This window comes from Diachasma alloeum, unplaced genomic scaffold (assembly GCF_001412515.2).
Source record: "Diachasma alloeum isolate Michigan unplaced genomic scaffold, Dall2.0 Dall_scaffold_00377, whole genome shotgun sequence".
NCBI classification, from domain to species: domain Eukaryota; kingdom Metazoa; phylum Arthropoda; class Insecta; order Hymenoptera; family Braconidae; genus Diachasma; species Diachasma alloeum.
The window spans coordinates 56,338-79,146 of NW_021680516.1; the positions used below are offsets into that span (position 1 = coordinate 56,338).

Sequence of the window (22,809 nt, forward strand, 5' to 3'; positions counted from 1 at the left end):
AAAGAACCGCGTCAAGGAAAATTTGATAATTGTAATAAAACATCCTATGAAATTGTTGATATTACCGAACTAGGAAATTTGATTCTAGAAGATGGGAATGGCCAGAAATTAATGCGCCATTCCGATAAGGCCAGATTGGCACCAGATTAATCCACATTATCTAATCTATTTTGCTCATTTACTAATTTGAACAATTAAAAATAGAAAAAAAGAAAAATAACCCAGTGAGAGTGAGGCAGGATGAAACTCATTCTGTGGACACTGCTATGTCTGGTGCTATTCACCACAGGACGCTCCAGCGAAGACACCACCAGACCCCAAGTGAAGATAGAACATTTGCCTAACAATCCGGGTTTGTTTTATGAAAGACTAAATGATGTCCAAATAGTGAAAAGAGAGTGGCAAATAATAACAATAGACTTTCTCGCGTTCTATTATAGAGTTTCGAAAGATTTGTACCCACATTTTCGGGATGCTTGGGACGAATGTACTAGAATATTGAATACCGATTGTAAGAGAATTTTAAAAGTTAATCATTATCAGTCAATGAAAAAAGAAGTTGGAGCCCTAAACCAGCATCTGGAAGATATTTTTAAGCAACAACTGGAAGATCCAAAGGAGACCAGCAAAAGATCACCACTATTTGGCTTCATAGGGACTCTCCAACACAAGTTATTCGGAGTCATGAATTACAACGACTTCGAACATGTAAACCATGAAATCAACAAACTTGATGAAGGCCAAGCAGAGATAACGCACATAGTGAAGAACCAAACGCATATTATTCGATCAGAGATTGAAAGACTAATGGACAACATCCATCAGTCACATAAGAATGTTCTGATCCTGAAAAATATCACTTCAGACCTCCATAAAGAGCAAAATCGACAATCTGATGAAATTTTGCACCTTAAGTTGACTTCTCGATACGAGCAAATCGGAGAGGAAGCAGAAAATTCCATGAAAATATTATTGGAGACTACTAGGAAGGTCGTTGACGCAATCGATGCAGCGAAGCATGGCCGAATCTCCAATATATTTCTGACCCCCGAGTAATTGAATCAAGTATCCCGGAAAATCCAAGCAGAGTACCCTGAACTGGAGTTCCCTATCCCACGTGGAAAAACCGACTACCCAGCCCTTTCAAAGATTAGCACACTACATCTGGCACACACTCAAGGGAAAATATTGGCTGTCATAACCTTGCCATTACTGGGTAGAGAGATGTTTCAACTATATCGAATGCGTTCCTGCAGAAGACAACAGATGGGGGGTGATAAGAATATCTCTGCGCACATCACCCCCACCAAACCTTACATCACCACCACTGAAGATCGTCACCACTACGCCCTGCTAGATCAAACAACAGTAGATGAGTGCGCTCTGCTAGGAAGCCGCCCCGTCTGCCTACTAAGTTTTCCAGTCTCTAACTCGATGATGAAACCAGCATGCGAAATCATGCTCCTGCTGAAGACGTCACCAGAAACCCTGAGAACTTGCGACATAAAAATAATTAGAACTCAAGGGACGGAATGGACAAACCTGGCCACATCGAATAAATGGATATTTGCTGCTAAAGAAACTGAAATTGGGGAAGTGTACTACGAAGGAAAGTCTATAGGAAGGGTGACAACCAGCGGAACTGGAATTCTGTCGCTGGCGCCAAACTGTCATCTCCAAACTCCAGCTGACCTGATATCACACCTGGGAAAAGTTCTGTCGACCGAAATCGAAGTACATCTATCCCCTATAAACCTCGATATTGACAACCTAGCTCCCCAAATAATGAAAAATACCACACATCGAGATCCTCTATCTGCTGTCTATTTCGATTCCCTTCCAGAATTGAAAAATCACACAGCTTACGAAATTCGACTGGGCGAAGCAGAGTTACGACTTGAAGAAATAGGACAACGACACCAAGAAACCTACCACTAAACTGATCACTTTTGGGTCCATTGGCGGTGTCGGTTTGCTCTCAATCCTTGGACTAGGTTACGCTTTCTGCAGTCGACAATCAGCCAAAGCAGCTGTCGTATGGTTGTTTCAATGCTGCCGCAAAACGAAATGGTTCCCTGCAAAGAAAACGAATCTCGAGTCCAAACCAGTACAACAAGTACCACTACAACTGGAAGATCTTACCATCACTGTGCCCGACTTCACCAGGGACACAACTCATCAACTAAATACAGAATCTGAGCCAGATCTCACAGGGGTTCAACAGCAGAGGATCCCGGTTCGCGCAATCATCCAGCGAGCCCCATCAGCGGACACAAGATTGTGCACTCCAAACACCAGCCGACAACTGGCACCGCTAGAATTCTGAAGTGTCGACATCCAGTTTCTAAACTATCATACGATCAACGATAAGTAGATGAGTAAAATATTACTAGACATTACTCCCATGACATGCCCCCATGATGACTCATTCACAAATTTGAAACTTTTGTTGCAAAAAATTTTTCATGTATATTAACACCATTCAAAGTACGAATTATACATTCATTAAAAGGGAATCAAGTCCTCAATGGGAACATGTCCAGGAAAATAAAATTAGAGGCCTAACCTCGAAAAACGGAAACGTTCCAACTAGGATAATTTATGTACGTATTAAGTCATAGGGTCAATTCTCGGAAAAAAAATTAAAAAAAAAACAAAACAAAAAACATATAATAGAAAACTCATCAAGTAAATAACCAAGAAAATAGGAAATTACACAGCAAAATTCACCTCCGTTTTCCTTCTTCTGCTCCAACGTGTAATATATACAGATTAATCAATTTTCACTGCAAAGTTCCATTACAATAGCAATTGAAATCAGTTTTACCTGTTATTCAAAAATTCAAGGTTCAGAAATTGCCCCCATGACGCGCGGTCACAGACGTAGAGGTAAAACCAAAATTTGAAGGCATAGAAAACCAAAATTCCCTTCTCCAATATACTCTAATCCTATTAATGATCATCTCCAGAAAAACTTCCTAATTACCATCCAATAATCATATTAATAAACCAACTCCCAACTCCATCAATAACACAACGGATCGATGGATCGATCGATCACTCCAAGGAAACGGAGCAACTGCCGTTTTGGCCTCCATTGTGGCAGCATCCCATGAAACCACGCGTGACGCTCACGGCCATAGAGCAGGTAACAGGCAGTAGAAGTACAGAACTCTTCAGTCCCATTGTCGATAAAACAGAGCTAAACATCTCATAAGACGCAATGGAATTTACCTCTATGGAAGACCGATTTATTAATTCTTCTCTTTTAACAGTTGATTCATTTATTGTCATTTCGACATAATTCTATACCTTTTTAAGAAACAACAGTACTCAGTATCAAAAGAAAACTCCTAAAAGCGATCCTCCTCTGAGAGTTCGTACATACCCTCATATTCTAGCCAAGGGTCGCTGCGATCGATGTAACGTTCCTGCAACCAGGAATCGTCGCTTTCGAACAATTCAGTGAGACAAAATGGATCAGCCACAGAGGCATGACTCTCACCCCACAGCCACCCTACACGCCTGGCTCAAATGGGTCTCAATGAACGAAAATTACACTTTTCTCCGGTGTCAAGGGCTACCTGTCCATTGATATAAACTCTTAAATGATGCTCCACAAGGGGAGGACAGAAGGGCAGGAGTCGCCTACCGTCGATTCCTCTGAATACAACCTGATCCCGAACAAATGAAAGTTAATACTCCGATCCAAATTCATCACTTCCAAATAATCTACCAATCACACAGATAACACAATAATTTTCATACCTCCTTAGAAAACCTCCGAATTTCCTTTTGATCCCTGCCAGAAACACTCTTCATGATCTCTAACTGAGACATGAAGGCTGCGATAAATCCACGGAGACCCGGCCCATTAACTCTTCAAAACCCAACTCTAGCAACACCAACGCCATTTCACCTTTTAGATTATTTAAATGAATTGAAAAAGAATCTCACGATGTGAACCAAACAGACTCTCGTCCGCAAATAGAATACTTGAGATGAATAACTCATTAATCTTAAGAATGGCAATCCCCTTCCACCTTTTGCTGAACCAGTGAAATTCAAAACCGTGTCAGGTTCTTAGCCCAGAAACCACGGGTGAAAACATGTAAACACTAGCGAAATTTCCGAACCGAGTAAGAAGATAATGAAAGAAAATTCTATTATCTCCTTAGGGGGACATTTCAACAACGAATTTAATTATTTATTAAATTAGTCGTTACCAATTCTCCTATCAGCATAAAATAATATTTTTTTTTGTTGGTGGATCCTTCCCTCTGAAGCGCTGGGCGCATCTGACGATCTGCCGGAATCGATAGGAAAAGGGTTTCTGTTTTCTATTTCAAATTAAAGACTCAATGACTTCTTGTTTTTGAGCAATTTATTCATCGATATTTTAATTTTGAAGAAGTTAAATTTTTATATTAAATTGAATTACAAATTTGATTAAAAATTTCCGCAATTTTGAGCAACTTTATTACTAAGAATTTTGATCAATTAGATAATTTTGGTTTTTCTAAAATCGTGGTAACGCAAAACGTCTATCGTCTATATATTTCCAATAATTGTACCAGATTAACCACTTTTTATTTATGTGACAAAATTTTGCTCATTTACTCATTCAATAATCTGCTTCACACCTAATCCAAAATGTGTTCTGTCGTTTTTCTTGTCAATTTTCACACAATTCTTAACTATAACATCTAAGAGTTCACACACTATTGTTAATTTTCGTTCACAAAGTTTAATTTCAATTTTAAGTTCCGAGGAATGTTATTATTGTTCGTTTTATTATCAGTTTTGGGTTTTTCTGAGTGGATTAATATTTTGATTTAGAATGCACTTCGAAATAAAAAAGGAATAAGATAAGATCTAGTCATTTTCTGTGTCCATGCACTTGATAATTTTCGACCTATTCGCGACGAGATTTTACTACGAAGTTCGGCGTAATTGTAGAATCTCGTGTACTTGAATCTATGATTCACCAGTAAGACGGGCAAGTAGCTTACTTTTTCCGAAATAAAAGTACCGGTGAAAATTCAAGGAGCTCGACTTTATTGTGTTGTGCACCGTTCTGCACTTGAGACGAAACTGATTTTAGTCAAGGCGGATTTTCTGGATCGGTGCTATGGGGGAATTGATGTGTCTGCACAATTGTTGGGGGAATGATCACGTGGTTCGATCATGCGATGGTATATTCTTTTTATTTTCTGAGTTTTTTTCATTCCTATTTTTTTTATTTCGGAGTGCGCGTGGATTCGGCAATTTGTCTATGTCAGCGTTCCCACGAACGAAATTTTCGTTGGAGTTGAAAAATAACACCGGATGTCCTGAATTGTTCCTTTCTATAAATCGAATGAATTTCGCAATTTAATAAATAAATCTTGTACATTTTAACTGAATTATTAACTGAATTAATTTTAGAAATTTCTAACACGACATCCTAAAACACAAATATTCCTGTTATTGGTATTGTTATATATAATTTCATTGTTTATACAATCATATCATACAAACGATTACAGATAAGAAAAAATGCTTCAAACCAAAGATGGCTGACCTGCAGTAATACACATATCTGGCCTTGTATCGTTTTTCGCATATTATGATAGAGCAAGAGTTATCAGGGGAAGAGCAAAGCGGACCGCGCCAGCATTTGTGCAAGGTGTCGGCACACTCCGATGTATTAATCAACAAACTTGATGGTGACAGACAGAAATGAATCAAATTAAAAAGATTCCTCATCAAATTAGTCATATAATTTTTTCTTTAAACTTTTTGCCCACATCTAGCCGTTAATGAGACATCAACAGTCTTAGGGTTCATGATAGGAAAATTAGTTACAACGTTTTCGTTTATTATAATTTTTCCGAGTAAGCGATCCGACATACGAAAAAAAGTTCGCATCAATATTGTGGCCCAAAAAGACGGTTATCCCACTTTGCATCAGCGTTCCACTTTGCCCCCCCCCCCCCCCATTTCACCTTTTCTGAATCCAACCAACACCATTATTCATTACTTACTTCAAGAATTGTGATCGCCCAAGAAGAAATCCAATATTCAACTGGTAATGAATTAAGTTAAATTCGAGAGTGGTTTACCCCCTACACCACTTTTTTCGAAAAAAGCGAAAACCCGTATTTTTGACGTTTGGCCGCTCGTTTAATATCCATACTATTAAAATACGAGCATTATTTTTTTTTTCACAATTTTTTTTTGGATTTGAACCCCTATCATTTTTTTGGAATTGACCCTATTCAAATGCAACAAACGCCATTTTTCATCCTTTTTCTTAAAGATTATCATGCATTTGGTTTCGTTCTAAAATTTTGAATGTCAATATATGAAACAGTCAAATGGTCCTGAAAACCTGTTAACTTCGGAGGTTGGTTTCACCCCCTAAAAATCTTCATCCGCAGAAAAAAAAAACGTATACCTTAGATTTTGATGGGGAATAACATATTTCAGGCTCATCGAAATCGGTAAGGGACACTCGGGACGGTTTCCTTGTGAGTCATGATGATTCACACGGACCAGTCCATGGCTCAGTCCCTGAAGAGTACATAATTAGTCCGTGACTCGAATCGAATAACACATAATTCTCTGGTGCTATTTAAATGTCTATCTCTTCCATCGAACCTAATTTAGGCACGTCGGTTTCAGGAATGATCGGTAATGTGGGTACCAAATCGATTCACGTTGTTTTATTTGTGACACATAATCAGTAAATCATCAAAGCGAAAAAATGACGCGTCATCAGGTACACCCTAATCAGGTGTAGTCGATCCTCTTACTGGAGGGTATCCTTATGATGAGTACATAATTATGGTTGGACCTGATTTGGGGAGTACATAAATCGAAGTGTCATTTTCAGCTCAACCTCTCGGAGTCATGATGATTCACATGGACCATCAGTCCATGGGTCTGACAGTACATGGGTCTGGGCCTGAAGAGTACATATTGGGTGTGTGAATATGACTCCGCCCTTTTTTGTTCAAATAAAACACATTTGCTTGCTTAGAAAATTGAAGCAAAGTTTATTGAAAGTATGCTCCATCTGCAGCTACAACCTTGGCCCATCTTTCAGGTAATTTACGTATTCCTTGCCTGAAGAAATCCTGGTCTTTTAAGCTGATCCAATTATCAAGCCAAATTTTGATACTTTCGTATGAAGTGAACCGTTCTCCCGTAAGATCTGACTGCAGTGTTCGGAATAAGTGGTAATCCGAAGGAGCTATGTCTGGCGAATATGGCGGGTGGAGTAGCACTTCCCAGTCCTGTCCATCTAAATATCTTTTCACAACTTGGGTGGTATGCGGTTTGGCATTGTTATGTTGAAGAATTAATTTACTGTGCTTCTTCACCCATTCTGGTCGTTTTTCTTCTATGGCTCGCTTCAAACGCATTAGTTGTCGTCGAGAAACTTCTTCATTAATAGTTTGAGAGGGTTTGAGCAACTCATAATATACAACACCTCTCTGATCCCACTAAATGCAGAGCATGACCTTGGCACTGTGAATATTTCTTTTTGGCTAGGATGGGCCGGGATCATCTGGCTTCACGTAAGTTTTTTGGCGGTTAGGATTCTCATAATATATCCATTTTTCAATTCCTGTGACTATTCGATGCAAAAATCCTTTTCTTTGCTGTCTTTGAAGTANGAAACTTCTTCATTAATAGTTTGAGAGGGTTTGAGCAACTCATAATATACAACACCTCTCTGATCCCACTAAATGCAGAGCATGACCTTGGCACTGTGAATATTTCTTTTTGGCTAGGATGGGCCGGGATCATCTGGCTTCACGTAAGTTTTTTGGCGGTTAGGATTCTCATAATATATCCATTTTTCAATTCCTGTGACTATTCGATGCAAAAATCCTTTTCTTTGCTGTCTTTGAAGTAGCATTTCACAAATTGTTTTTCGACGTTCCATGTCTCTTTCAATTCATATGGAACCCAGTTACAAACTTTTTGAACCATTCCCATTGCTTTTAAACGCTCTGCAACAGTTGATCGTTCAACATTTAATGCTGCAGTCAATTCTGATTGAGTTTGGCAAGAATCCTCTGCCAATAATGCCTCCAATTCAGCATCTTCAAATTTTTTTTTGTGGTTTTCCATGTTCTCTGTCCTCAGTGCCAAAATCATTATTTTGAAATCATAGAAATCATTCTTTGCAAGTTGTATTAGATGGAGCTTACTCACCGTAAATCTCCACAAGCAAACGATGAGTTTCCGCTACATTGTTCTTTGCAATATAATACTGTAATAACACTTCCCGCAAATGATGTTTACTTGGAACGAAAACCGACATTGTCACGGAGGTAAAAACAATTGTTGCTTACATTTCAACCAAATGTCAGGTAGTGCGTTTGACAGCTGACATAAAGTACTATCGAATATAAGTGTTGCCATTTATTAGTGCACGTAAGCAATACTAAAAACGACATTTGTTGGGAAAGGGCGGAGTCATATTCACACACCTAATAATTACTCCGTGACTCGAATCATATAATGCATAATTTTTTTATGCTTGTTTCCATATTCAAATTCTCCCCCCCCCCCCCTGTGACGCAAATTCAAGGTCATGGACCCTTTCGGGATGGGTTGTCGATTGTTATTGTGGTGGGCCCATAATTATGATTGGAGTTGATTTGGGAATCATATAGAATGATGACGCAATGATTAGCCCAATTTTTTTCATCCAATGGTTTTGAAGCAATGAGCCGTCAGAACTCTTGTCATCGCCTTTTCAATTAATTCTCTCCGAACAATAGATTTTTTTTTGTAGTATAATACAAAAAAAAAAACATAATTTATACATGTACCTCCACCTATTAAACTGTTCAAATTATAGTTTTGAAAATTCGCAAGTATTTCACGTGAAATTTACTGAGCCGAGACTTTTTTTTGTGGTACATAAAGAGCACATAATTGGTACATTAACGTCCACCAATTTAACCGCCCAAATTGTGCTTTGAATATTTACTGTCTCATTTCCACAAAATTAATGGTATCTGGGAAATTCTTCCATTGGTAAATAAATAACACGTAATTAGTAGATAACGCAACTTGAGTCAAACAATCATAATTTTGAGCCCAAAGCGTCAGATGCAATTTTCAAAAGACCTAATTGAGTACAATTCTTTTTTTTTCGGTATCTAAAAACCACATTATTGAGACATTATAAACCGCCACTCGAAACCCCCTGATTTTGACCGTGTTTCGCCAACTTCCTGGGGGTGGTAAGCGTCTGAAATGTTTTTCTCATTCAAATTACGAAAATCTATTCTGTAACCATACGCCACCGTTTATTACCAGCTGAATTATCTTCCTTTGGGACTATCGAGATTGGTGAACTATAGGGAGAAGATGAAGGTTCAATAATATTTGATTGAAGCAATTCCTTTATCTGTTTCTGGATTTCTTCTTTGTGAAGTTTGTGGAAATGGATCCTGTTTGGTGGAAATAGGAATCTCGTCTCTAGTGGGAATTCTATGCGTCATGACATTTGTATCTTATAAACGATCGCCTGAAAGTGGGACTTGATAAGGGAATTTTTCGAAAGCTTTGCGTACACTTTGTCTCTCCTCGGAATTGAGATTTTCTAAATGAAGGCTATTCGTGAGTCTCTTCATTCGTTCCTCTACCGTTTCAGTTTCAACAGTGTAACACGTTTTAATCGGTTTCTCTGAGAAATTTTCTATTCCTTCGAGATACTGCGCAGGGATACATAGTTCTCGTTCCCTCTCGTTGCAATTAATCGCATAAATCCAAAAAATCTTTTCATCGTTTGTTACGAGTGCTTCACCTCCATATCAATTTTGTCCTGAATTTAATCTGGGTAAATACCCGTGTGTTACTTCATTATTCAATGCTTTTATTCCTACTTTCTTTTTGCAACGAGCTGGGACTTTTACCCTCGTTTGTAATAATTGAATTGTAATTCCTTTATCACTCACTCGCAAACAACTCTCAGAACAACATAATGTTGCTTTTTCATCTCTCAGAAATTGTACAGCTAAAATGTTATTAAACTTAATCGAGAAATCTGCACGAATAATTTGAAATCTACATGGGATCGAATTGAACGTGATTTGAGCTTCGCCAATCGTTTCATGAGACCCTGGCATAATGTCTGTCAATACAAAGCGTTTATTCCTATCAATTTTAACATGTGGTTAAAGAGAAACTTTCTTTCAATGAAGTGATATCTGCCCCAGTGGTTACAAAGAGTCAATTTCTCATGTTTACTAAATCTTTACTCATAAGAGTTACACAGGGGGGATGCAAGTTGATCTGATTGATTAATATTGATCGATACGTATTAAGCGCGATTCTGACTACTCGATTGGAAATGTTATTTACTAGTATCAGCATATTTGTTTTGAGAAGACCGACATTTACGTGTTGAATGCCCTGTAGCTTTACAATTAGTGCAATATCCTGGTTTCCATTTACTGCGATAGTCGTTCATCATGTGACCTATTTTCCCACATGCATAACAAATTCTCTTTTCAATAGAAGTAGAATGTGCTGATTATTGTTGATGAGTTTCTGTGATATTTACTTTAGCATGAGAAGATCTGTGCAATCTATTCTGAGGATTATACGGCCCATGATTTTTCAAATTACGATTGTGATTGCTTTGTGAATTGTTCGATAGTTTGACTTCTTCGTTTTTAAAAAGATCTTTTTGAAACACATGCTTGGAAAAGTCCCTTTTCGTTTACAGATTTTTATGCGAAAAGTGGCACTTTTTGTCACTTTCAAAGTTGTAAACAAAAAGTAACTTTTCGTTTACGGGATTCACTTTTCTTTTACAACAGCTGACTTTACAGTTACAAGTTTAGGGTTCACTTCTATGTCACCGTTTGAAAGATGGCACCAGTCGGTACGTTTTCGACCAATCCAGTGTCGTTATTCCTGTAACTATATGCGCTGCTGAAAACATCGGTCTACTCGTCTTGACTGAGTTGTATCAGCCATACGGCAGCTATTACGCGTTAGTCGGTCACCTCTCATCCGTAAAGCAAAAGTATTTGCTTGTCACAAGGATTTCATGAAGCATTCCCTCGTCATTCTCCATGTTCGTCAAAACTTCAATCCCACAATAGGATGACTTTTCCAAACACTTATTTCAAAAAATAGTAAACGTTACACGTGTGAAAAAGGGGGAACGTTAAACTCGTGTGTTAATATTTTTAGGGAGAGTCGTAGGACACGCGCAGCCGAGCGATAGACGAGACGAGACAAGCCGAGGGGGCACGAGCCGAAGGCCCACTCGTATTAACATTCCCCCTTTTTCACAATTGTAATCTAATATACTATTACGTTGTTCGATTTCTTTTTGTTTCTCAGTCGCGATTTTAGCTGCTGCAGCGAAAGTCGGTGGTTCTTTATTGGAAACACATGAACTGGGTTCGCCCCTCAAGCCACAATTAAAACTATCGCGAGCCCCTTCCTGCGTAACTGCCAAAAGCGCGGCTGACATATCAAGTGGATATTTCTCGTGAATTAATTCTGTGATTTCTTGAACTAGAACATTAATTCTCGCGACGTAATCGACGATTTTTTCATTCGATTTCTGATGGGCGTTTACAAGTAATCCTTGAGATAGTGTCTGACATGGTGCAAAAGCTTGTTTGAGGTTAGCAAAAATGTCCTCAAGAGTCAGAACGTCCTGAGCTACATATTTACTAGCTGTCCCAAAAATTCTCGATTTGATCAATTGTGTGAAGTAAAAGTGATGCGCGGGAGATGCAAGGGCGGTACTACCAAAAATGCGCGGCAAAATGGGTTACATTCTACATCACTCCTATTTTTTTAGAAGCCCCTTCATATATCAAAAGTCGCTCAATAAGTCCATTGAGCCACCGGAGACTTTCAAGTTTGAGGAGGGTCTACCTAGTAACAATAATAGTAAACTTCACACTGCTTATAAATGAAATTTAAGTCCGAGTGCCATTTGCTACTTTGAATCATTATATGCGTCAAGTGGTGTAATATTTACATTACGCCCGCCGCGACGGAAAACATATAACTCTTGTTTTTCATGCACCTATTTTTACTCCCTCGGGCGGAAAGTATTCACTTTGCTCCCGGTCATCAGAAAGCAGAATACAAACTTTTCTTAGCAGGCGTATTAAAAAATAGCATGTGCACCTCGGGCGGAGAAAACATGACTTTCCGCCCTTGGTGCACAATACACTATTTGTGTATTCAAGAGTTCTTTTCAAGCTTTGTGAAAATTTGTCACAGAGAGAAAAAATTTCTAATATCTGAAACATATTTTCTTGAGAGAAATAAATTATTTTCAGTTGCTTAAATCTCGGAATGCGTACACTTCACGGAACTCGAATAAATTTTAATTCATCACTATCGTTCCGCAGTACGTCATGAATATTTTACATATTGCAATATTGGAAGTGCATAACGAAAAAATCATGAAAACAATAAAGACTAGAAGATTGACGATTCTTCTACGCGATTTAAGTAAGTTCATTTGCGACAAAATCATACTTGAGTACAAGAATATTTTAAAGCATGAGGCCTTTCTCGGGTCATGTGAGTTGAGATGCCTGAGAGAATTAAGCAATTGAAGAAAATTTACTTGTCTCAAGAAAATCTGTTTCAGATATTAGAAATTTTTTTTCTCAATGCTCAAGGCCAGTCATGACAAAATAGAATGGTCTCGTAACGGTATATCGTGGAATGATTCATCATCGCTACTATATCATTTTACTGATTCACTGCTAAAATGATTAAAAAATCATGAACTATATCTTTTGTAAGAAAGAAAAACCAGATAAACGAACCTTTTGGTGCATCCTGTTTCACCTCAATATCCTCAATCAACTTCAAACAAGGAACCGGCTTCAGCACCGGAATGGAGTCGCCAGAGACCTGCTTATTCATTTGATTACACTGATCGACAAACAGCTCAGTAACTCTCAACAACTCCAGCGTAACTCCCCACACGAAGTGCGTTAGATTATCGCTCAACTTAGTGACTCCCCCCAGGACCATATTATTCGAAGTAGCCGATTGTGAAATATACGTAGGAATAATCAGCAGTCTTTTGATATTCTTGCAATTAGCTAGACACTTATCGAATCCATTTTTCACATCAAAATTCACCAGCTCGAGCTGACGAAGGTTTCCCAGCTTGGAGACCCCCTCCAGAATATCGAAAGTGCAACAAGAGCCCTGCCCTTTCTCCAATCTCAATCTCTCCAAGTTAGTCAGCTTCAAAAGTACATCAGTCCCAAATCGATCGGGGAAATCGGAACATTCTCCAAGTTCCAGAGTCTCCAGGCTAGTCAAAGTTCCGAGGACTTCAATTTTTTTCTTTCCAAGTTCTTTGACTGACGTTAGATTCAGTTGCGTCAAGTGTTTGAGTTCGCCCAGTGGCGAGAAATCCTCCTGAAGTGACATTCCACTGATTGCCTTGAGTTTCAATTCCTTCAGATGTTTGACATTCCCTAGAGACTCGATATTGAGTGCATCGCATTTGATCGCCATTGCACTCATTACCTCCAACTGGGGACAGCATTTGAATATCTCCTCGACAACAGACGCTGGACATCTGCATAATTCCAAGATCGTTAAACTTGGAACATTAGGGAGGATGGAAACAAATTTGTCCCAAATATTATCCGCCTCTCCGGCTACTAACATCTTTCTCAAGTCCAAGTGCTGTGTTCCATGGCGCTTTAGAGATGCTGCCAACCCATCCCAATCTGCTACCTGACTGTTCTTCATCCTCACTGTTTTCCAGAGTGCTGGATGAGCTGCCAAATCTCTCCACATTCTACAGACTCGAGCCGCACGAAGGAGCTCCTGAACCTTCAGGTACTGAAAGATGCGGGATAATGCGTGATATCCTGCACACACTGATACCATAAAGTATTGCTTTGGGTCTACCTCCATTGGAGGAATTTTCTTTCTGCAAAACAAAAATAAAAAATATTTTCTATATTTTCTTTTTTATGCTTACGGAAGAGCTAGGGAAGATAATCTTGCTCTAATTTTAGCTAACGATCGAACAAACAATGGGAGGTTGATAAACTTATTCATTCATCTGATTATGAAGCATATTAAAGGGCAGGAGAGCAAAAAAACAACTACCAAAACATGGGAAAATGTTTGCTCCACGAATTCTTCTCGTTCGGTGAATTCTAAGGTTGTAATCATCATAACGAAATCGTTGACCCACCATGCGTAGTATTATGAAACACGCTGAGAATGGTCTGTAGAGGCCAAATAACAGGCCCCAGCCTGTCATCCGCCTAGAATTTCCAAACATTTTTTCAATTTATTTATCCTCCTCAGAGCACAACTCGTTTCATTACATTTTCGTGATGGTCAGAATTTTATTGCAATAGTTTTTAAGTCTCCAAATCGAAGGAACGAAGAGAATCCCCACAGCGAAAGTTTGATCCCCTTTTGTTCATACGCATGATACCATTTAGTATCCATTTTTCATGTGTTCGGTTATGTAGAATTCAAATTTGAGGGTCATTTTGCCGATAACCGAAGCAAAGAAAATTATTAACAGTTCAATTGTTGAAATCAAGTTTTGTCGAAACCTATCCAAGACGGTGAAAAATAGTTCAAATGAAAAATTTTCTCCTTGTCAAACCATACATGAATGCTTTTATATATTTTTTTTTCGACTTCAATTATTTCCGGCAATATTGAGAGTAAAAAAAATGGTTCAGTTTTCTGACGCACGGCACGCGGGGGCTACGCGGAGATCTATGCCGTGCGCATTTCCGTATGAAATTTGTCACATAGATATCTCGGAAATTAATTCAGATATGAAAAAATTGCACTATTTTTTCCTAACTTGAATAGTTTCCGACAAAACTCGGTTTCAACAATTGAATTGTTCATGGCTTTTCTTACATGGTTTGTTGGCAAAACGACCTTCACATTCGAATGCTACGCACCAAAATCCTCAAAATGATACCAAATGATACCTAGGTACGGATTAATTCTGGTAGTTCTTCTTCCTCTCCTGTCCTGCAGAAAGACTTGCGAATGAGATCGAGATCGAGGAATTCATCTTTGATCTTTGAACTTTTCATTATTAGCTGCCCTACTCTCCCCGATTTTGAGTATGTTTTCCCGCTTCTTTTTTTTTATGGGGCATTTGACAGGGATTTTATAATGGCGGAAGGACGTGGAAGGTGGGATCAGGCCCTGTTGGGAAACGCACAGACTTAATTTTCTTTAAGACTTTTTTCTGTTCAATAAAAGACAGTTCTTTTTTTACTATTCTGGCTCGAACATGCCTTTATATCTGTAAATATACAAAAGTAAAATTGAATTAGATTCTCTTGGAATACAGTAGATATTGAAAATATTCATCCTATGCCAATTCGGTGAAGAGAGAACAATATGTTTCTAGTAATGAATTTTATTGTTCATTCAAAGATATGTAGAAGTTGCGGCAAATACATTATTCTTCAAGAAATTGGCTTTGCAGACAAAATTAGAAAACCAAAATTTAGTATCTCACAAAAACTTTTTGAAACTTTTCTTTGAGATTACTTATTGCGGAAAAAGTTACACGATTAATAATAAATAAATTGAACTTGTTTATGACTTTCTTATCGAAACTTATTGTTACAGTCGATTCTCCGTAGCTCTCTATTTTCGGGGCTACGGATTCCAAGAACGGAAAGCCAGAAGTTGCCATTTCTCTACGCATAACAGGCGTGTCTTACGACGAAGACACCGCGAGTATTCGAGGGAGAACGCTGTAGCTATCTCCATGTACAAAAATACATCTCCCCTCTGGGGCTGTCACCGGTGCATGTCGTCACCAACATAGTGGGAGGCGATATTCCCCTCGGTAGGAGCCGCCTGGAGAGCTAGAGACGTGGAAAGGTAGGGAGAATCGACTGTACACTTATTAATATTACTATCATTATCATTTTCACTAAAATGAGATTTTTTTTAATCATTGCCTCGATATTACAAAGAATCTCAATTAACCCTCTAACCTAATTATTGTTTTTACATGTTTTCTCGGCGTTAGAATGGGGAGGCCCATCGCGTGCTACGCGACGACCCTGGAAAAAAGCTTAGTCAGGTAAGAGGGTTAAAGATAAATTTCAAAAAGTCCAAGTAACACGAGACGAAGAATATTCAACAACATGTATGCACTTACTTAGTGCTGCTATCACATTTTGTGTTAAAATTCTCAACCTCTTCGTTTTTCTGATTCTCAGGAGGCAGAAGTGGAGTCTCCATTGCTTTTTGAACTTTGTTATTACATTCCACTTTTTCCCCTCTTTCCTCAGCCATTTCACTCTCCACCTCATTTTTATTTGTCAGCGCAATCATAGGCTCAATCTGTGACGAATGTGACCCATTTAATGACTCAGCCGGTGGCAGACGTGAACCATCCAACCATTCAATTTCCAAATTTTTATCTAGTTCAACAGCCTCCACATCCATGTGTACTTCCATTGTCTGCACAGCAGGTTCAACCCCGCTGCTTTTCACTTTGTTACAACAAATCCCCATATCTTTGCTGATTGAATCATTCAAAGGACTTTCGACGTCCATTGCTTCAGCCACTTTCTTAGTTATTTCGTTCTCTTTGTCTGGAGTATACTTCACACCTGACTGAGAGGATCTTCGACTGCTAATCGAGTTCTCTGTACTCAAATTTATATTAATCAATGAATTTTCTCGAATAAAATCTCTTTGATTTTCGACCGTTCGGTCAGGTCTGATGGGAATTGCTGGTTGCACAGCCATATCATTGTTCTTGGGAACAACAATGTAACGTTTCCCCCCCATTTTTGCAATATTTTGGGCAGGTTGAAGTTTGCATCCACCATGATTATGAAGAAATTTTTTCCCTGGGGGAGAAAACCAGGAACTTAGTGAAGTATCTACGTTGTCAATGACTGAAGGAACTTCTGATAAGTTTGACATGGGGATTTTGTCTTTTAGGGGTTCTTCAGTCTCTGGTTTTGACGATTGGTGGGGCTTTGGGAGCTTCGATTTTATGGTGTGAGAGCCTAACATGCTTATTGGTATCAACGCTGGTGGCGTTATCAACGGTTGTTGCTGATGACGTTCACTTGGTTCTAACTCCATTTGACAATTCTGAAGCGGAAGGAAGTAGAAATTTTACTAACGAGGTTTACATGGCATTGAGATGGAGGTAGAATGGTAAAATGCTTCCAGTTCAATGGAAGAACGTTCCTATGACTAGAAATTCAGCATTAAAATAAGAGTGAGATGAGTTAATTTTATTTTATACATAAACTTTCAAGGAAGTTCAAAGCATAGAGAACATGGTAAAAAAGTAGGGCATAGATTTGCCTTGTACAACAAAGTGAAAAGAATAATGATGATCTCTTGATAATTTCTACTACAAACTAACTAGCCTCTTTCATTCATGAAAAAAATACATAATTTTTCGCTCTCAAAGAAATGTCGACTGTTGTTATGGATCATGATAATTTAAACATACACTGGGAGGAAAAACATTTTTCATCGATTTCCAAATATGCGAAAGGCAGTCTAACCTAGAAGTATCTAGGTTAGACTGTTGAAGTACTTCGCATCTGACTTAGATTCATCTTGCCTGATATTTTTCTACCAATATCTTAAAATTCAAAAGAATTAACGAATATTGTGTACAAATCTCTATTTAAAAATGAAGTGAGAGAAGAGAGAAGCTATAGAGAAGTTTTTCACAGAAGTTGGTTTGTTTTGTTAGTTTTTGAACATATTCGAAAATCAATGTTGAAGATTTATTCAATCTACTGTGAGTCTTTTAATGGTATCTTTAAATAGGAGGGGGGGGGGCGCAGTCGGAGTTTCTTATAGAGTAGAGTGAAAACCGAAAAGTGGTCTTCTTGCAAAGGGTCTAGCGAAATAAGTATGGTGAAAATGCCGCCACCAAATTTTGAATCGCCAATTTTGCCTGTTGCTTATCATGATAAGATATGCCTGTCAGTTTTATCGCAGCAAAACATCTTTTTCTAATTTTGAAAAATCGAAGAAATCAGAAACATCAATATTTATGGGACATTTTTTTTTTTTTTTTTTTACAATAATGTCTGTTAAAAAAAAATGATTCACTTTTCAAAAATTCATTTTAACATGATTAGATGAAGATGTTTTTTTGTAGAATAATTCGAAGAAAAGTTTCATTTTTTGCCTGCGCCACACCGAAACAAAAATTGAATTACTTTATTTTGCAGATTTTTATTAGAAATCTACTTATAAATCATTCGTTGGACCTCGTTAATAAACTCTAAAACTTCTAATAGTAATTCTATATATTAAGCTAATGTTAAAAATCTGGTGAGGTTCGTCGATTCCCAGGGTGGCGACGGAGGGGGAAAGTGCAGGTTTAGACTTGTTTGCAAGACAAGTACATCGAGAATTTAGGCCTGAGCCAAGTCAATTTATTCACAATAAGTTGGATGGACTTCACAATAATAAATAAACGAATTGATGCACAAGTTCAACTTGAGACTAGGCTGATATGCAGATCCGAATAGTTTGGATAAAATGAGGGATCGTTTATGTCCGCTTCGTTGATTTATAGTGAAGGTATTCAAGTGACGTTGACAATACGGAAGCATGACTTTCATTGTTGATTCTCGGAATTCCACTGGCTTTGATTTGTCCGGTGACATTTCTGATTTAACATCGTTAAGTTGATGAGTATGCAGAAGTGACTCAATTCATTCATGATGGTCTTAGGTTGACTTTCACCCGTGTAGGAATCGCGCCGCTCGAGCTCTGGTAAGAAGCCGTATCCCAGCTAGAAATACGCCGCTCCACCCCGGCTCGGGCAAGCTACACGCCTACCCGAGTTTCAGCCACGTCACGCGCTCTCAGCCGCCGTTACACTAGCGCTCGGGATGCTTCCCTGGGAGCCTATTCTCGAATTGAAATCGTACGTTCGACTTCAACAAGTCGCATACGGCCCATAAGACGTACCACGAGTCGCATGCAACCTATTGAAATCGAACGCACGATTTCAACTCGAGAATAGACTCCCTGGGCCTTAGTTGAATGGCCACCGCTCAACCTCCGGGTTATCCTCAGTTACTCGATCCCAGCACACCTAACCTCAATAATAATTTGACAGGTCCCATAGCATTGCAATTTGATCAAAAAAATAAGGGAACTAGTGGATTGGGCTGTTGGTCGCTCGCTGCGCTCGCTCCCATTGCGGGTGGGTTGGTAGCGGATGTATTCATGTGGGTCTGACTCGTCGGACGGGTCGCACCAACAACTTCCCGATATTATTATTCCTCCCATTTTGACTAAAAGAATCCTTTTCAACTCTCAATACTGTGTTTATTTTTCTAAGAATGTATCCTTATAAATTGTGGGTAATGTATTGTTTTCGAATTAGGAGCAACTCTCTATCACTCAGTGCAAACTATTATTCTGTTCCAAAATATTCTGTCGCCTTTGGCGGACAGTTCTTTCCCTCAATAATTCTCTGTTTTGACCGGCAGACACTTTTTTCCTAACAATATTTTGTCGCCTTTGGTAAATAATTGTTTATCCTCAACACTTTTTTATCGCCTTCAGAAGACAATTGTTGAGATTCAACAATTCTTTGTCGCTTTGATTGAATAACTATTTTTCTTATGTTACTCAAACTGCGATCGTATTTTAGGATTTTCTACGATTTTTTTGTTGCCTTCGGCAGACAATTCTCTCTCGCTCGACAATTTCTATCACTTTCCTGTGTACAAAAATTGTAAAGATGACCATGAAAACGTTCCGAAAAGTAAACGGTTCACAGCTGAAAGATCAAATATTGAATGTGTCAAAGACACCTGACGGTTAGATTGAGGACTGTGTTGTGATGGATAAACGAAACACAGAAAGAGAGGGGGAAAAGAAAATAGAAGGATATTCCCCATCTCTCTTGCATGAGTCATTAGTCATTCTCTCGATTTCATGATATACCCAGTACGTGGATTCATAGTCAATTTTCATTGGTAATTGAATTCCGTAGTTTATCGACAGCTACAGAAGTGTCGAGATTAAGAAAATAATCATTATCCAACGCCAGTCGGATAGGTGATCTCACGGCAAGAAGACGCGCGGGAGAAAATAGATGAAATGAGGAATCTATCTCTCTTCAATCGGAACATGTTTGCTTGGATGCGTTTTTCTAAATCGGGGATGTTTTCCGGAAAATCTGGGCTTCAAATGTGACGTTCAAATGCGTACAGCGTCCTACATTGTATTACCTCTAATGTTCTATTCAGACGATTTTCCCTCAATAATTGTACTATACTATTATAACCACAGAATAACGTCATGGATATTTTAGAAAAATTACTGGAGTGGTACATTCCAGTCATATTCTGATATCGATAATCTAAATCACAACATTTATACATGAAAAATCCTTATCTTTGCAATTTTAAAATTTTTCTCCAGGAAATTTTGGAAAAACCACTGGAGCGATTGACTTCAGCGATATTGTGATGTAAATAATTCCAATCACATTATTTATTCATGAGAAACTTTTGTCTGAGCGATTTTCAAACTTTTCTCCAGGAAATTTTGGAAAAACCACTGGAGCGATTGACTTCAGCGATATTGTGATGTAAATAATTCCAATCACATTATTTATTCATGAGAAACTTTTGTCTGAGCGATTTTCAAACTTTTCTCCAGGAAATTTTGGAAAAACCACTGGAGCGATTGACTTCAGCGATATTGTGATGTAAATAATTCCAATCACATTATTTATTCATGAGAAACTTTTGTCTGAGCGATTTTCAAACTTTTCTCCAGGAAATTTTGGAAAAACCACTGGAGTTTCAGCAAATCCTGGAAAAATCACTGGAGTGATTGACTCTAGTGATATCCTGATGTTTACAGTCCCAATCACGTCATTTATACAGGAGAAATACTTATCTTAGCCATTTTCAAACTTTTCTCCAGAAAATTTTGGAAGAACCACTGGAGCGAATCACTCCAAAATCTAGTCAGGTCTAAGTTACATGAAGACCTTTCGATTGCGTCATCCATCATCTTGATCGCGCGATTCATTCGGGAGAAATCGTTAACGAAAATTCCGTAACATACAGACCTACACACACACACACACACACACACACAGTCGATCCACACTCGATCCCATCAACCTTGTCGTCGAAACCGCGAGGGAAGCGATTGCAGGAGAACGGTGGCTAAATGGCACCAAGGAGTACTGTTTAGTGGTGACGCTAGATATCAAGAACGCTTTCAATTCAGCCAGGTTGGACTGCATTATGGAGGCTCTTGACAAATTGAATGTACCAGGATACCTGCAGAGAATGGTCAGCAGCTATTTCAGCGGAAGGGTCCTAAAGTACGACACAGAGTCCGGTCCCAGGAAGTACAAAGTGACAGGAGGAGTACCCCAAGGGTCAGTACTGGGTCCTCTCTTGTGGAATATCATGTACGATGGGCTGCTGAAGTTGAGCATGCCTCGGCGGACCAAGTTGGTGGCATTTGTGGATGACGTGGCGGTGTTGATTGTGAGGAAGCACCTGGAAGACATGAAACGTGTTTTCAGCGCAACGTTCGAGACGATCCGCTGCTGGATGGATTCTGTTGGACTGAACCTAGCGGAACAGAAGACAGAAGCCGTATTGATCACCAGCAGGAAGAAGATCGAGACAATCACGCTGACAGTCGGGTCTTGTGAAATCACCTCCCAGCCATTCATCCGATACCTGGGGGTGATGATCGATGCACGACTGAACTTCAAGCAGCAAGCGGAGCATGTGGGGACCAAAGCATCTGGTGTGAGATCCACCTTGTCTCGCCTCATGCCCAATATTGGGGGACCCAAGCAAAGAAGACGAGCACTGTTGTCTTCAGTGATGACTTCGGTGCTAACATATGCAATTCCCATTTGGGGAGATGTATTACAGCTGCAGGAAGCGCGACGCAAGATCGCACCAGTCTATCGACTTGGTACTCTTCGAGTTGCGAGTGCATTTCGGACGGTTTCTCAAGACGCGGTATGTGTCATCGCAGGAATGATGCCCATTGAGGTTCTGGCTGAGGAGCGAGGATCGCTGTATAGGCGAGGAGAGGCGTCACACTTTAAACTGATGGCAGGAGAAGCGGACGAATTCGACCAAGGGAAGATGGACCTATCGTCTAATTCCACACGTAGCCGCGTGGGTAAGTCGAACTCATGGAGAAATAAATTATTATCTGTGTCAAATGCTTTCAGGGCACGGATGCTTCCGAGAATACCTCTTCAAATTCAAGCATGAAGATTCCCCAGAATGTCCCACCTGCACAGGAGTTGCAGAAAATGCGAAGCATGTGTTTTTCAGATGCCGCCGTTACAGTGACATCCGGAGCACCTGCGAGACAGAGCTCGGAAAGGAACTGTCACCCGAGAATCTGGTGAAAAGTATGCTGTCATCACGGGCAGCCTGGGACGCGACGAACGTCCTGAAGGAGCTCAGAACCGAGGAACGAGCACGCAAAGCCGCGACATAGGTGAGAAATCTCTTTTTGGAACCTTCTATCCACGCATAACATCTTAGTGAGGCAGGAGGACGTACATAAAGTAGAAATGCATGAGTAAGAGCAAATAGCTAAAGCCCCCCTCGTGAAGTAGTATGCCACGAGGGGCATGGGTACGGACGATTAGAGGTAGAAAGAGGAAAACAGGGTTTTTACTGGGTAAAAACCCCAGATCTGGTTTTTACCATCACTTTACCAGAATCTTTTGAAGATTTTCCTAAACCTCTATTTAAAAAAAAAAAAAAAAAAAAAAAAAAA

At 39.2% G+C, this 22,809-nt stretch overlaps 1 protein-coding gene across 5 annotated transcripts in view; it reads right to left on the reverse strand.

Moving 5' to 3' along the window:
- Positions 1 to 22,809, reverse strand: part of LOC107041748 — a 188,168-nt gene that overhangs the window by 43,476 nt on the left and 121,883 nt on the right. For 4 of the 5 annotated variants that reach the window (XM_015262469.1, XM_015262473.1, XM_015262470.1 and 1 more), the window contains 2 exons: positions 16,184 to 17,133; positions 12,822 to 13,951 (listed from right to left, as the gene is read on the reverse strand). In XM_015262469.1, the coding sequence (XP_015117955.1) occupies positions 12,822 to 13,951; positions 16,184 to 17,133 (2,080 nt within the window). The remainder of the gene's footprint in view (positions 1 to 12,821; positions 13,952 to 16,183; positions 17,134 to 22,809) is intronic. The other variant, XM_015262472.1, reaches the window with a different exon arrangement.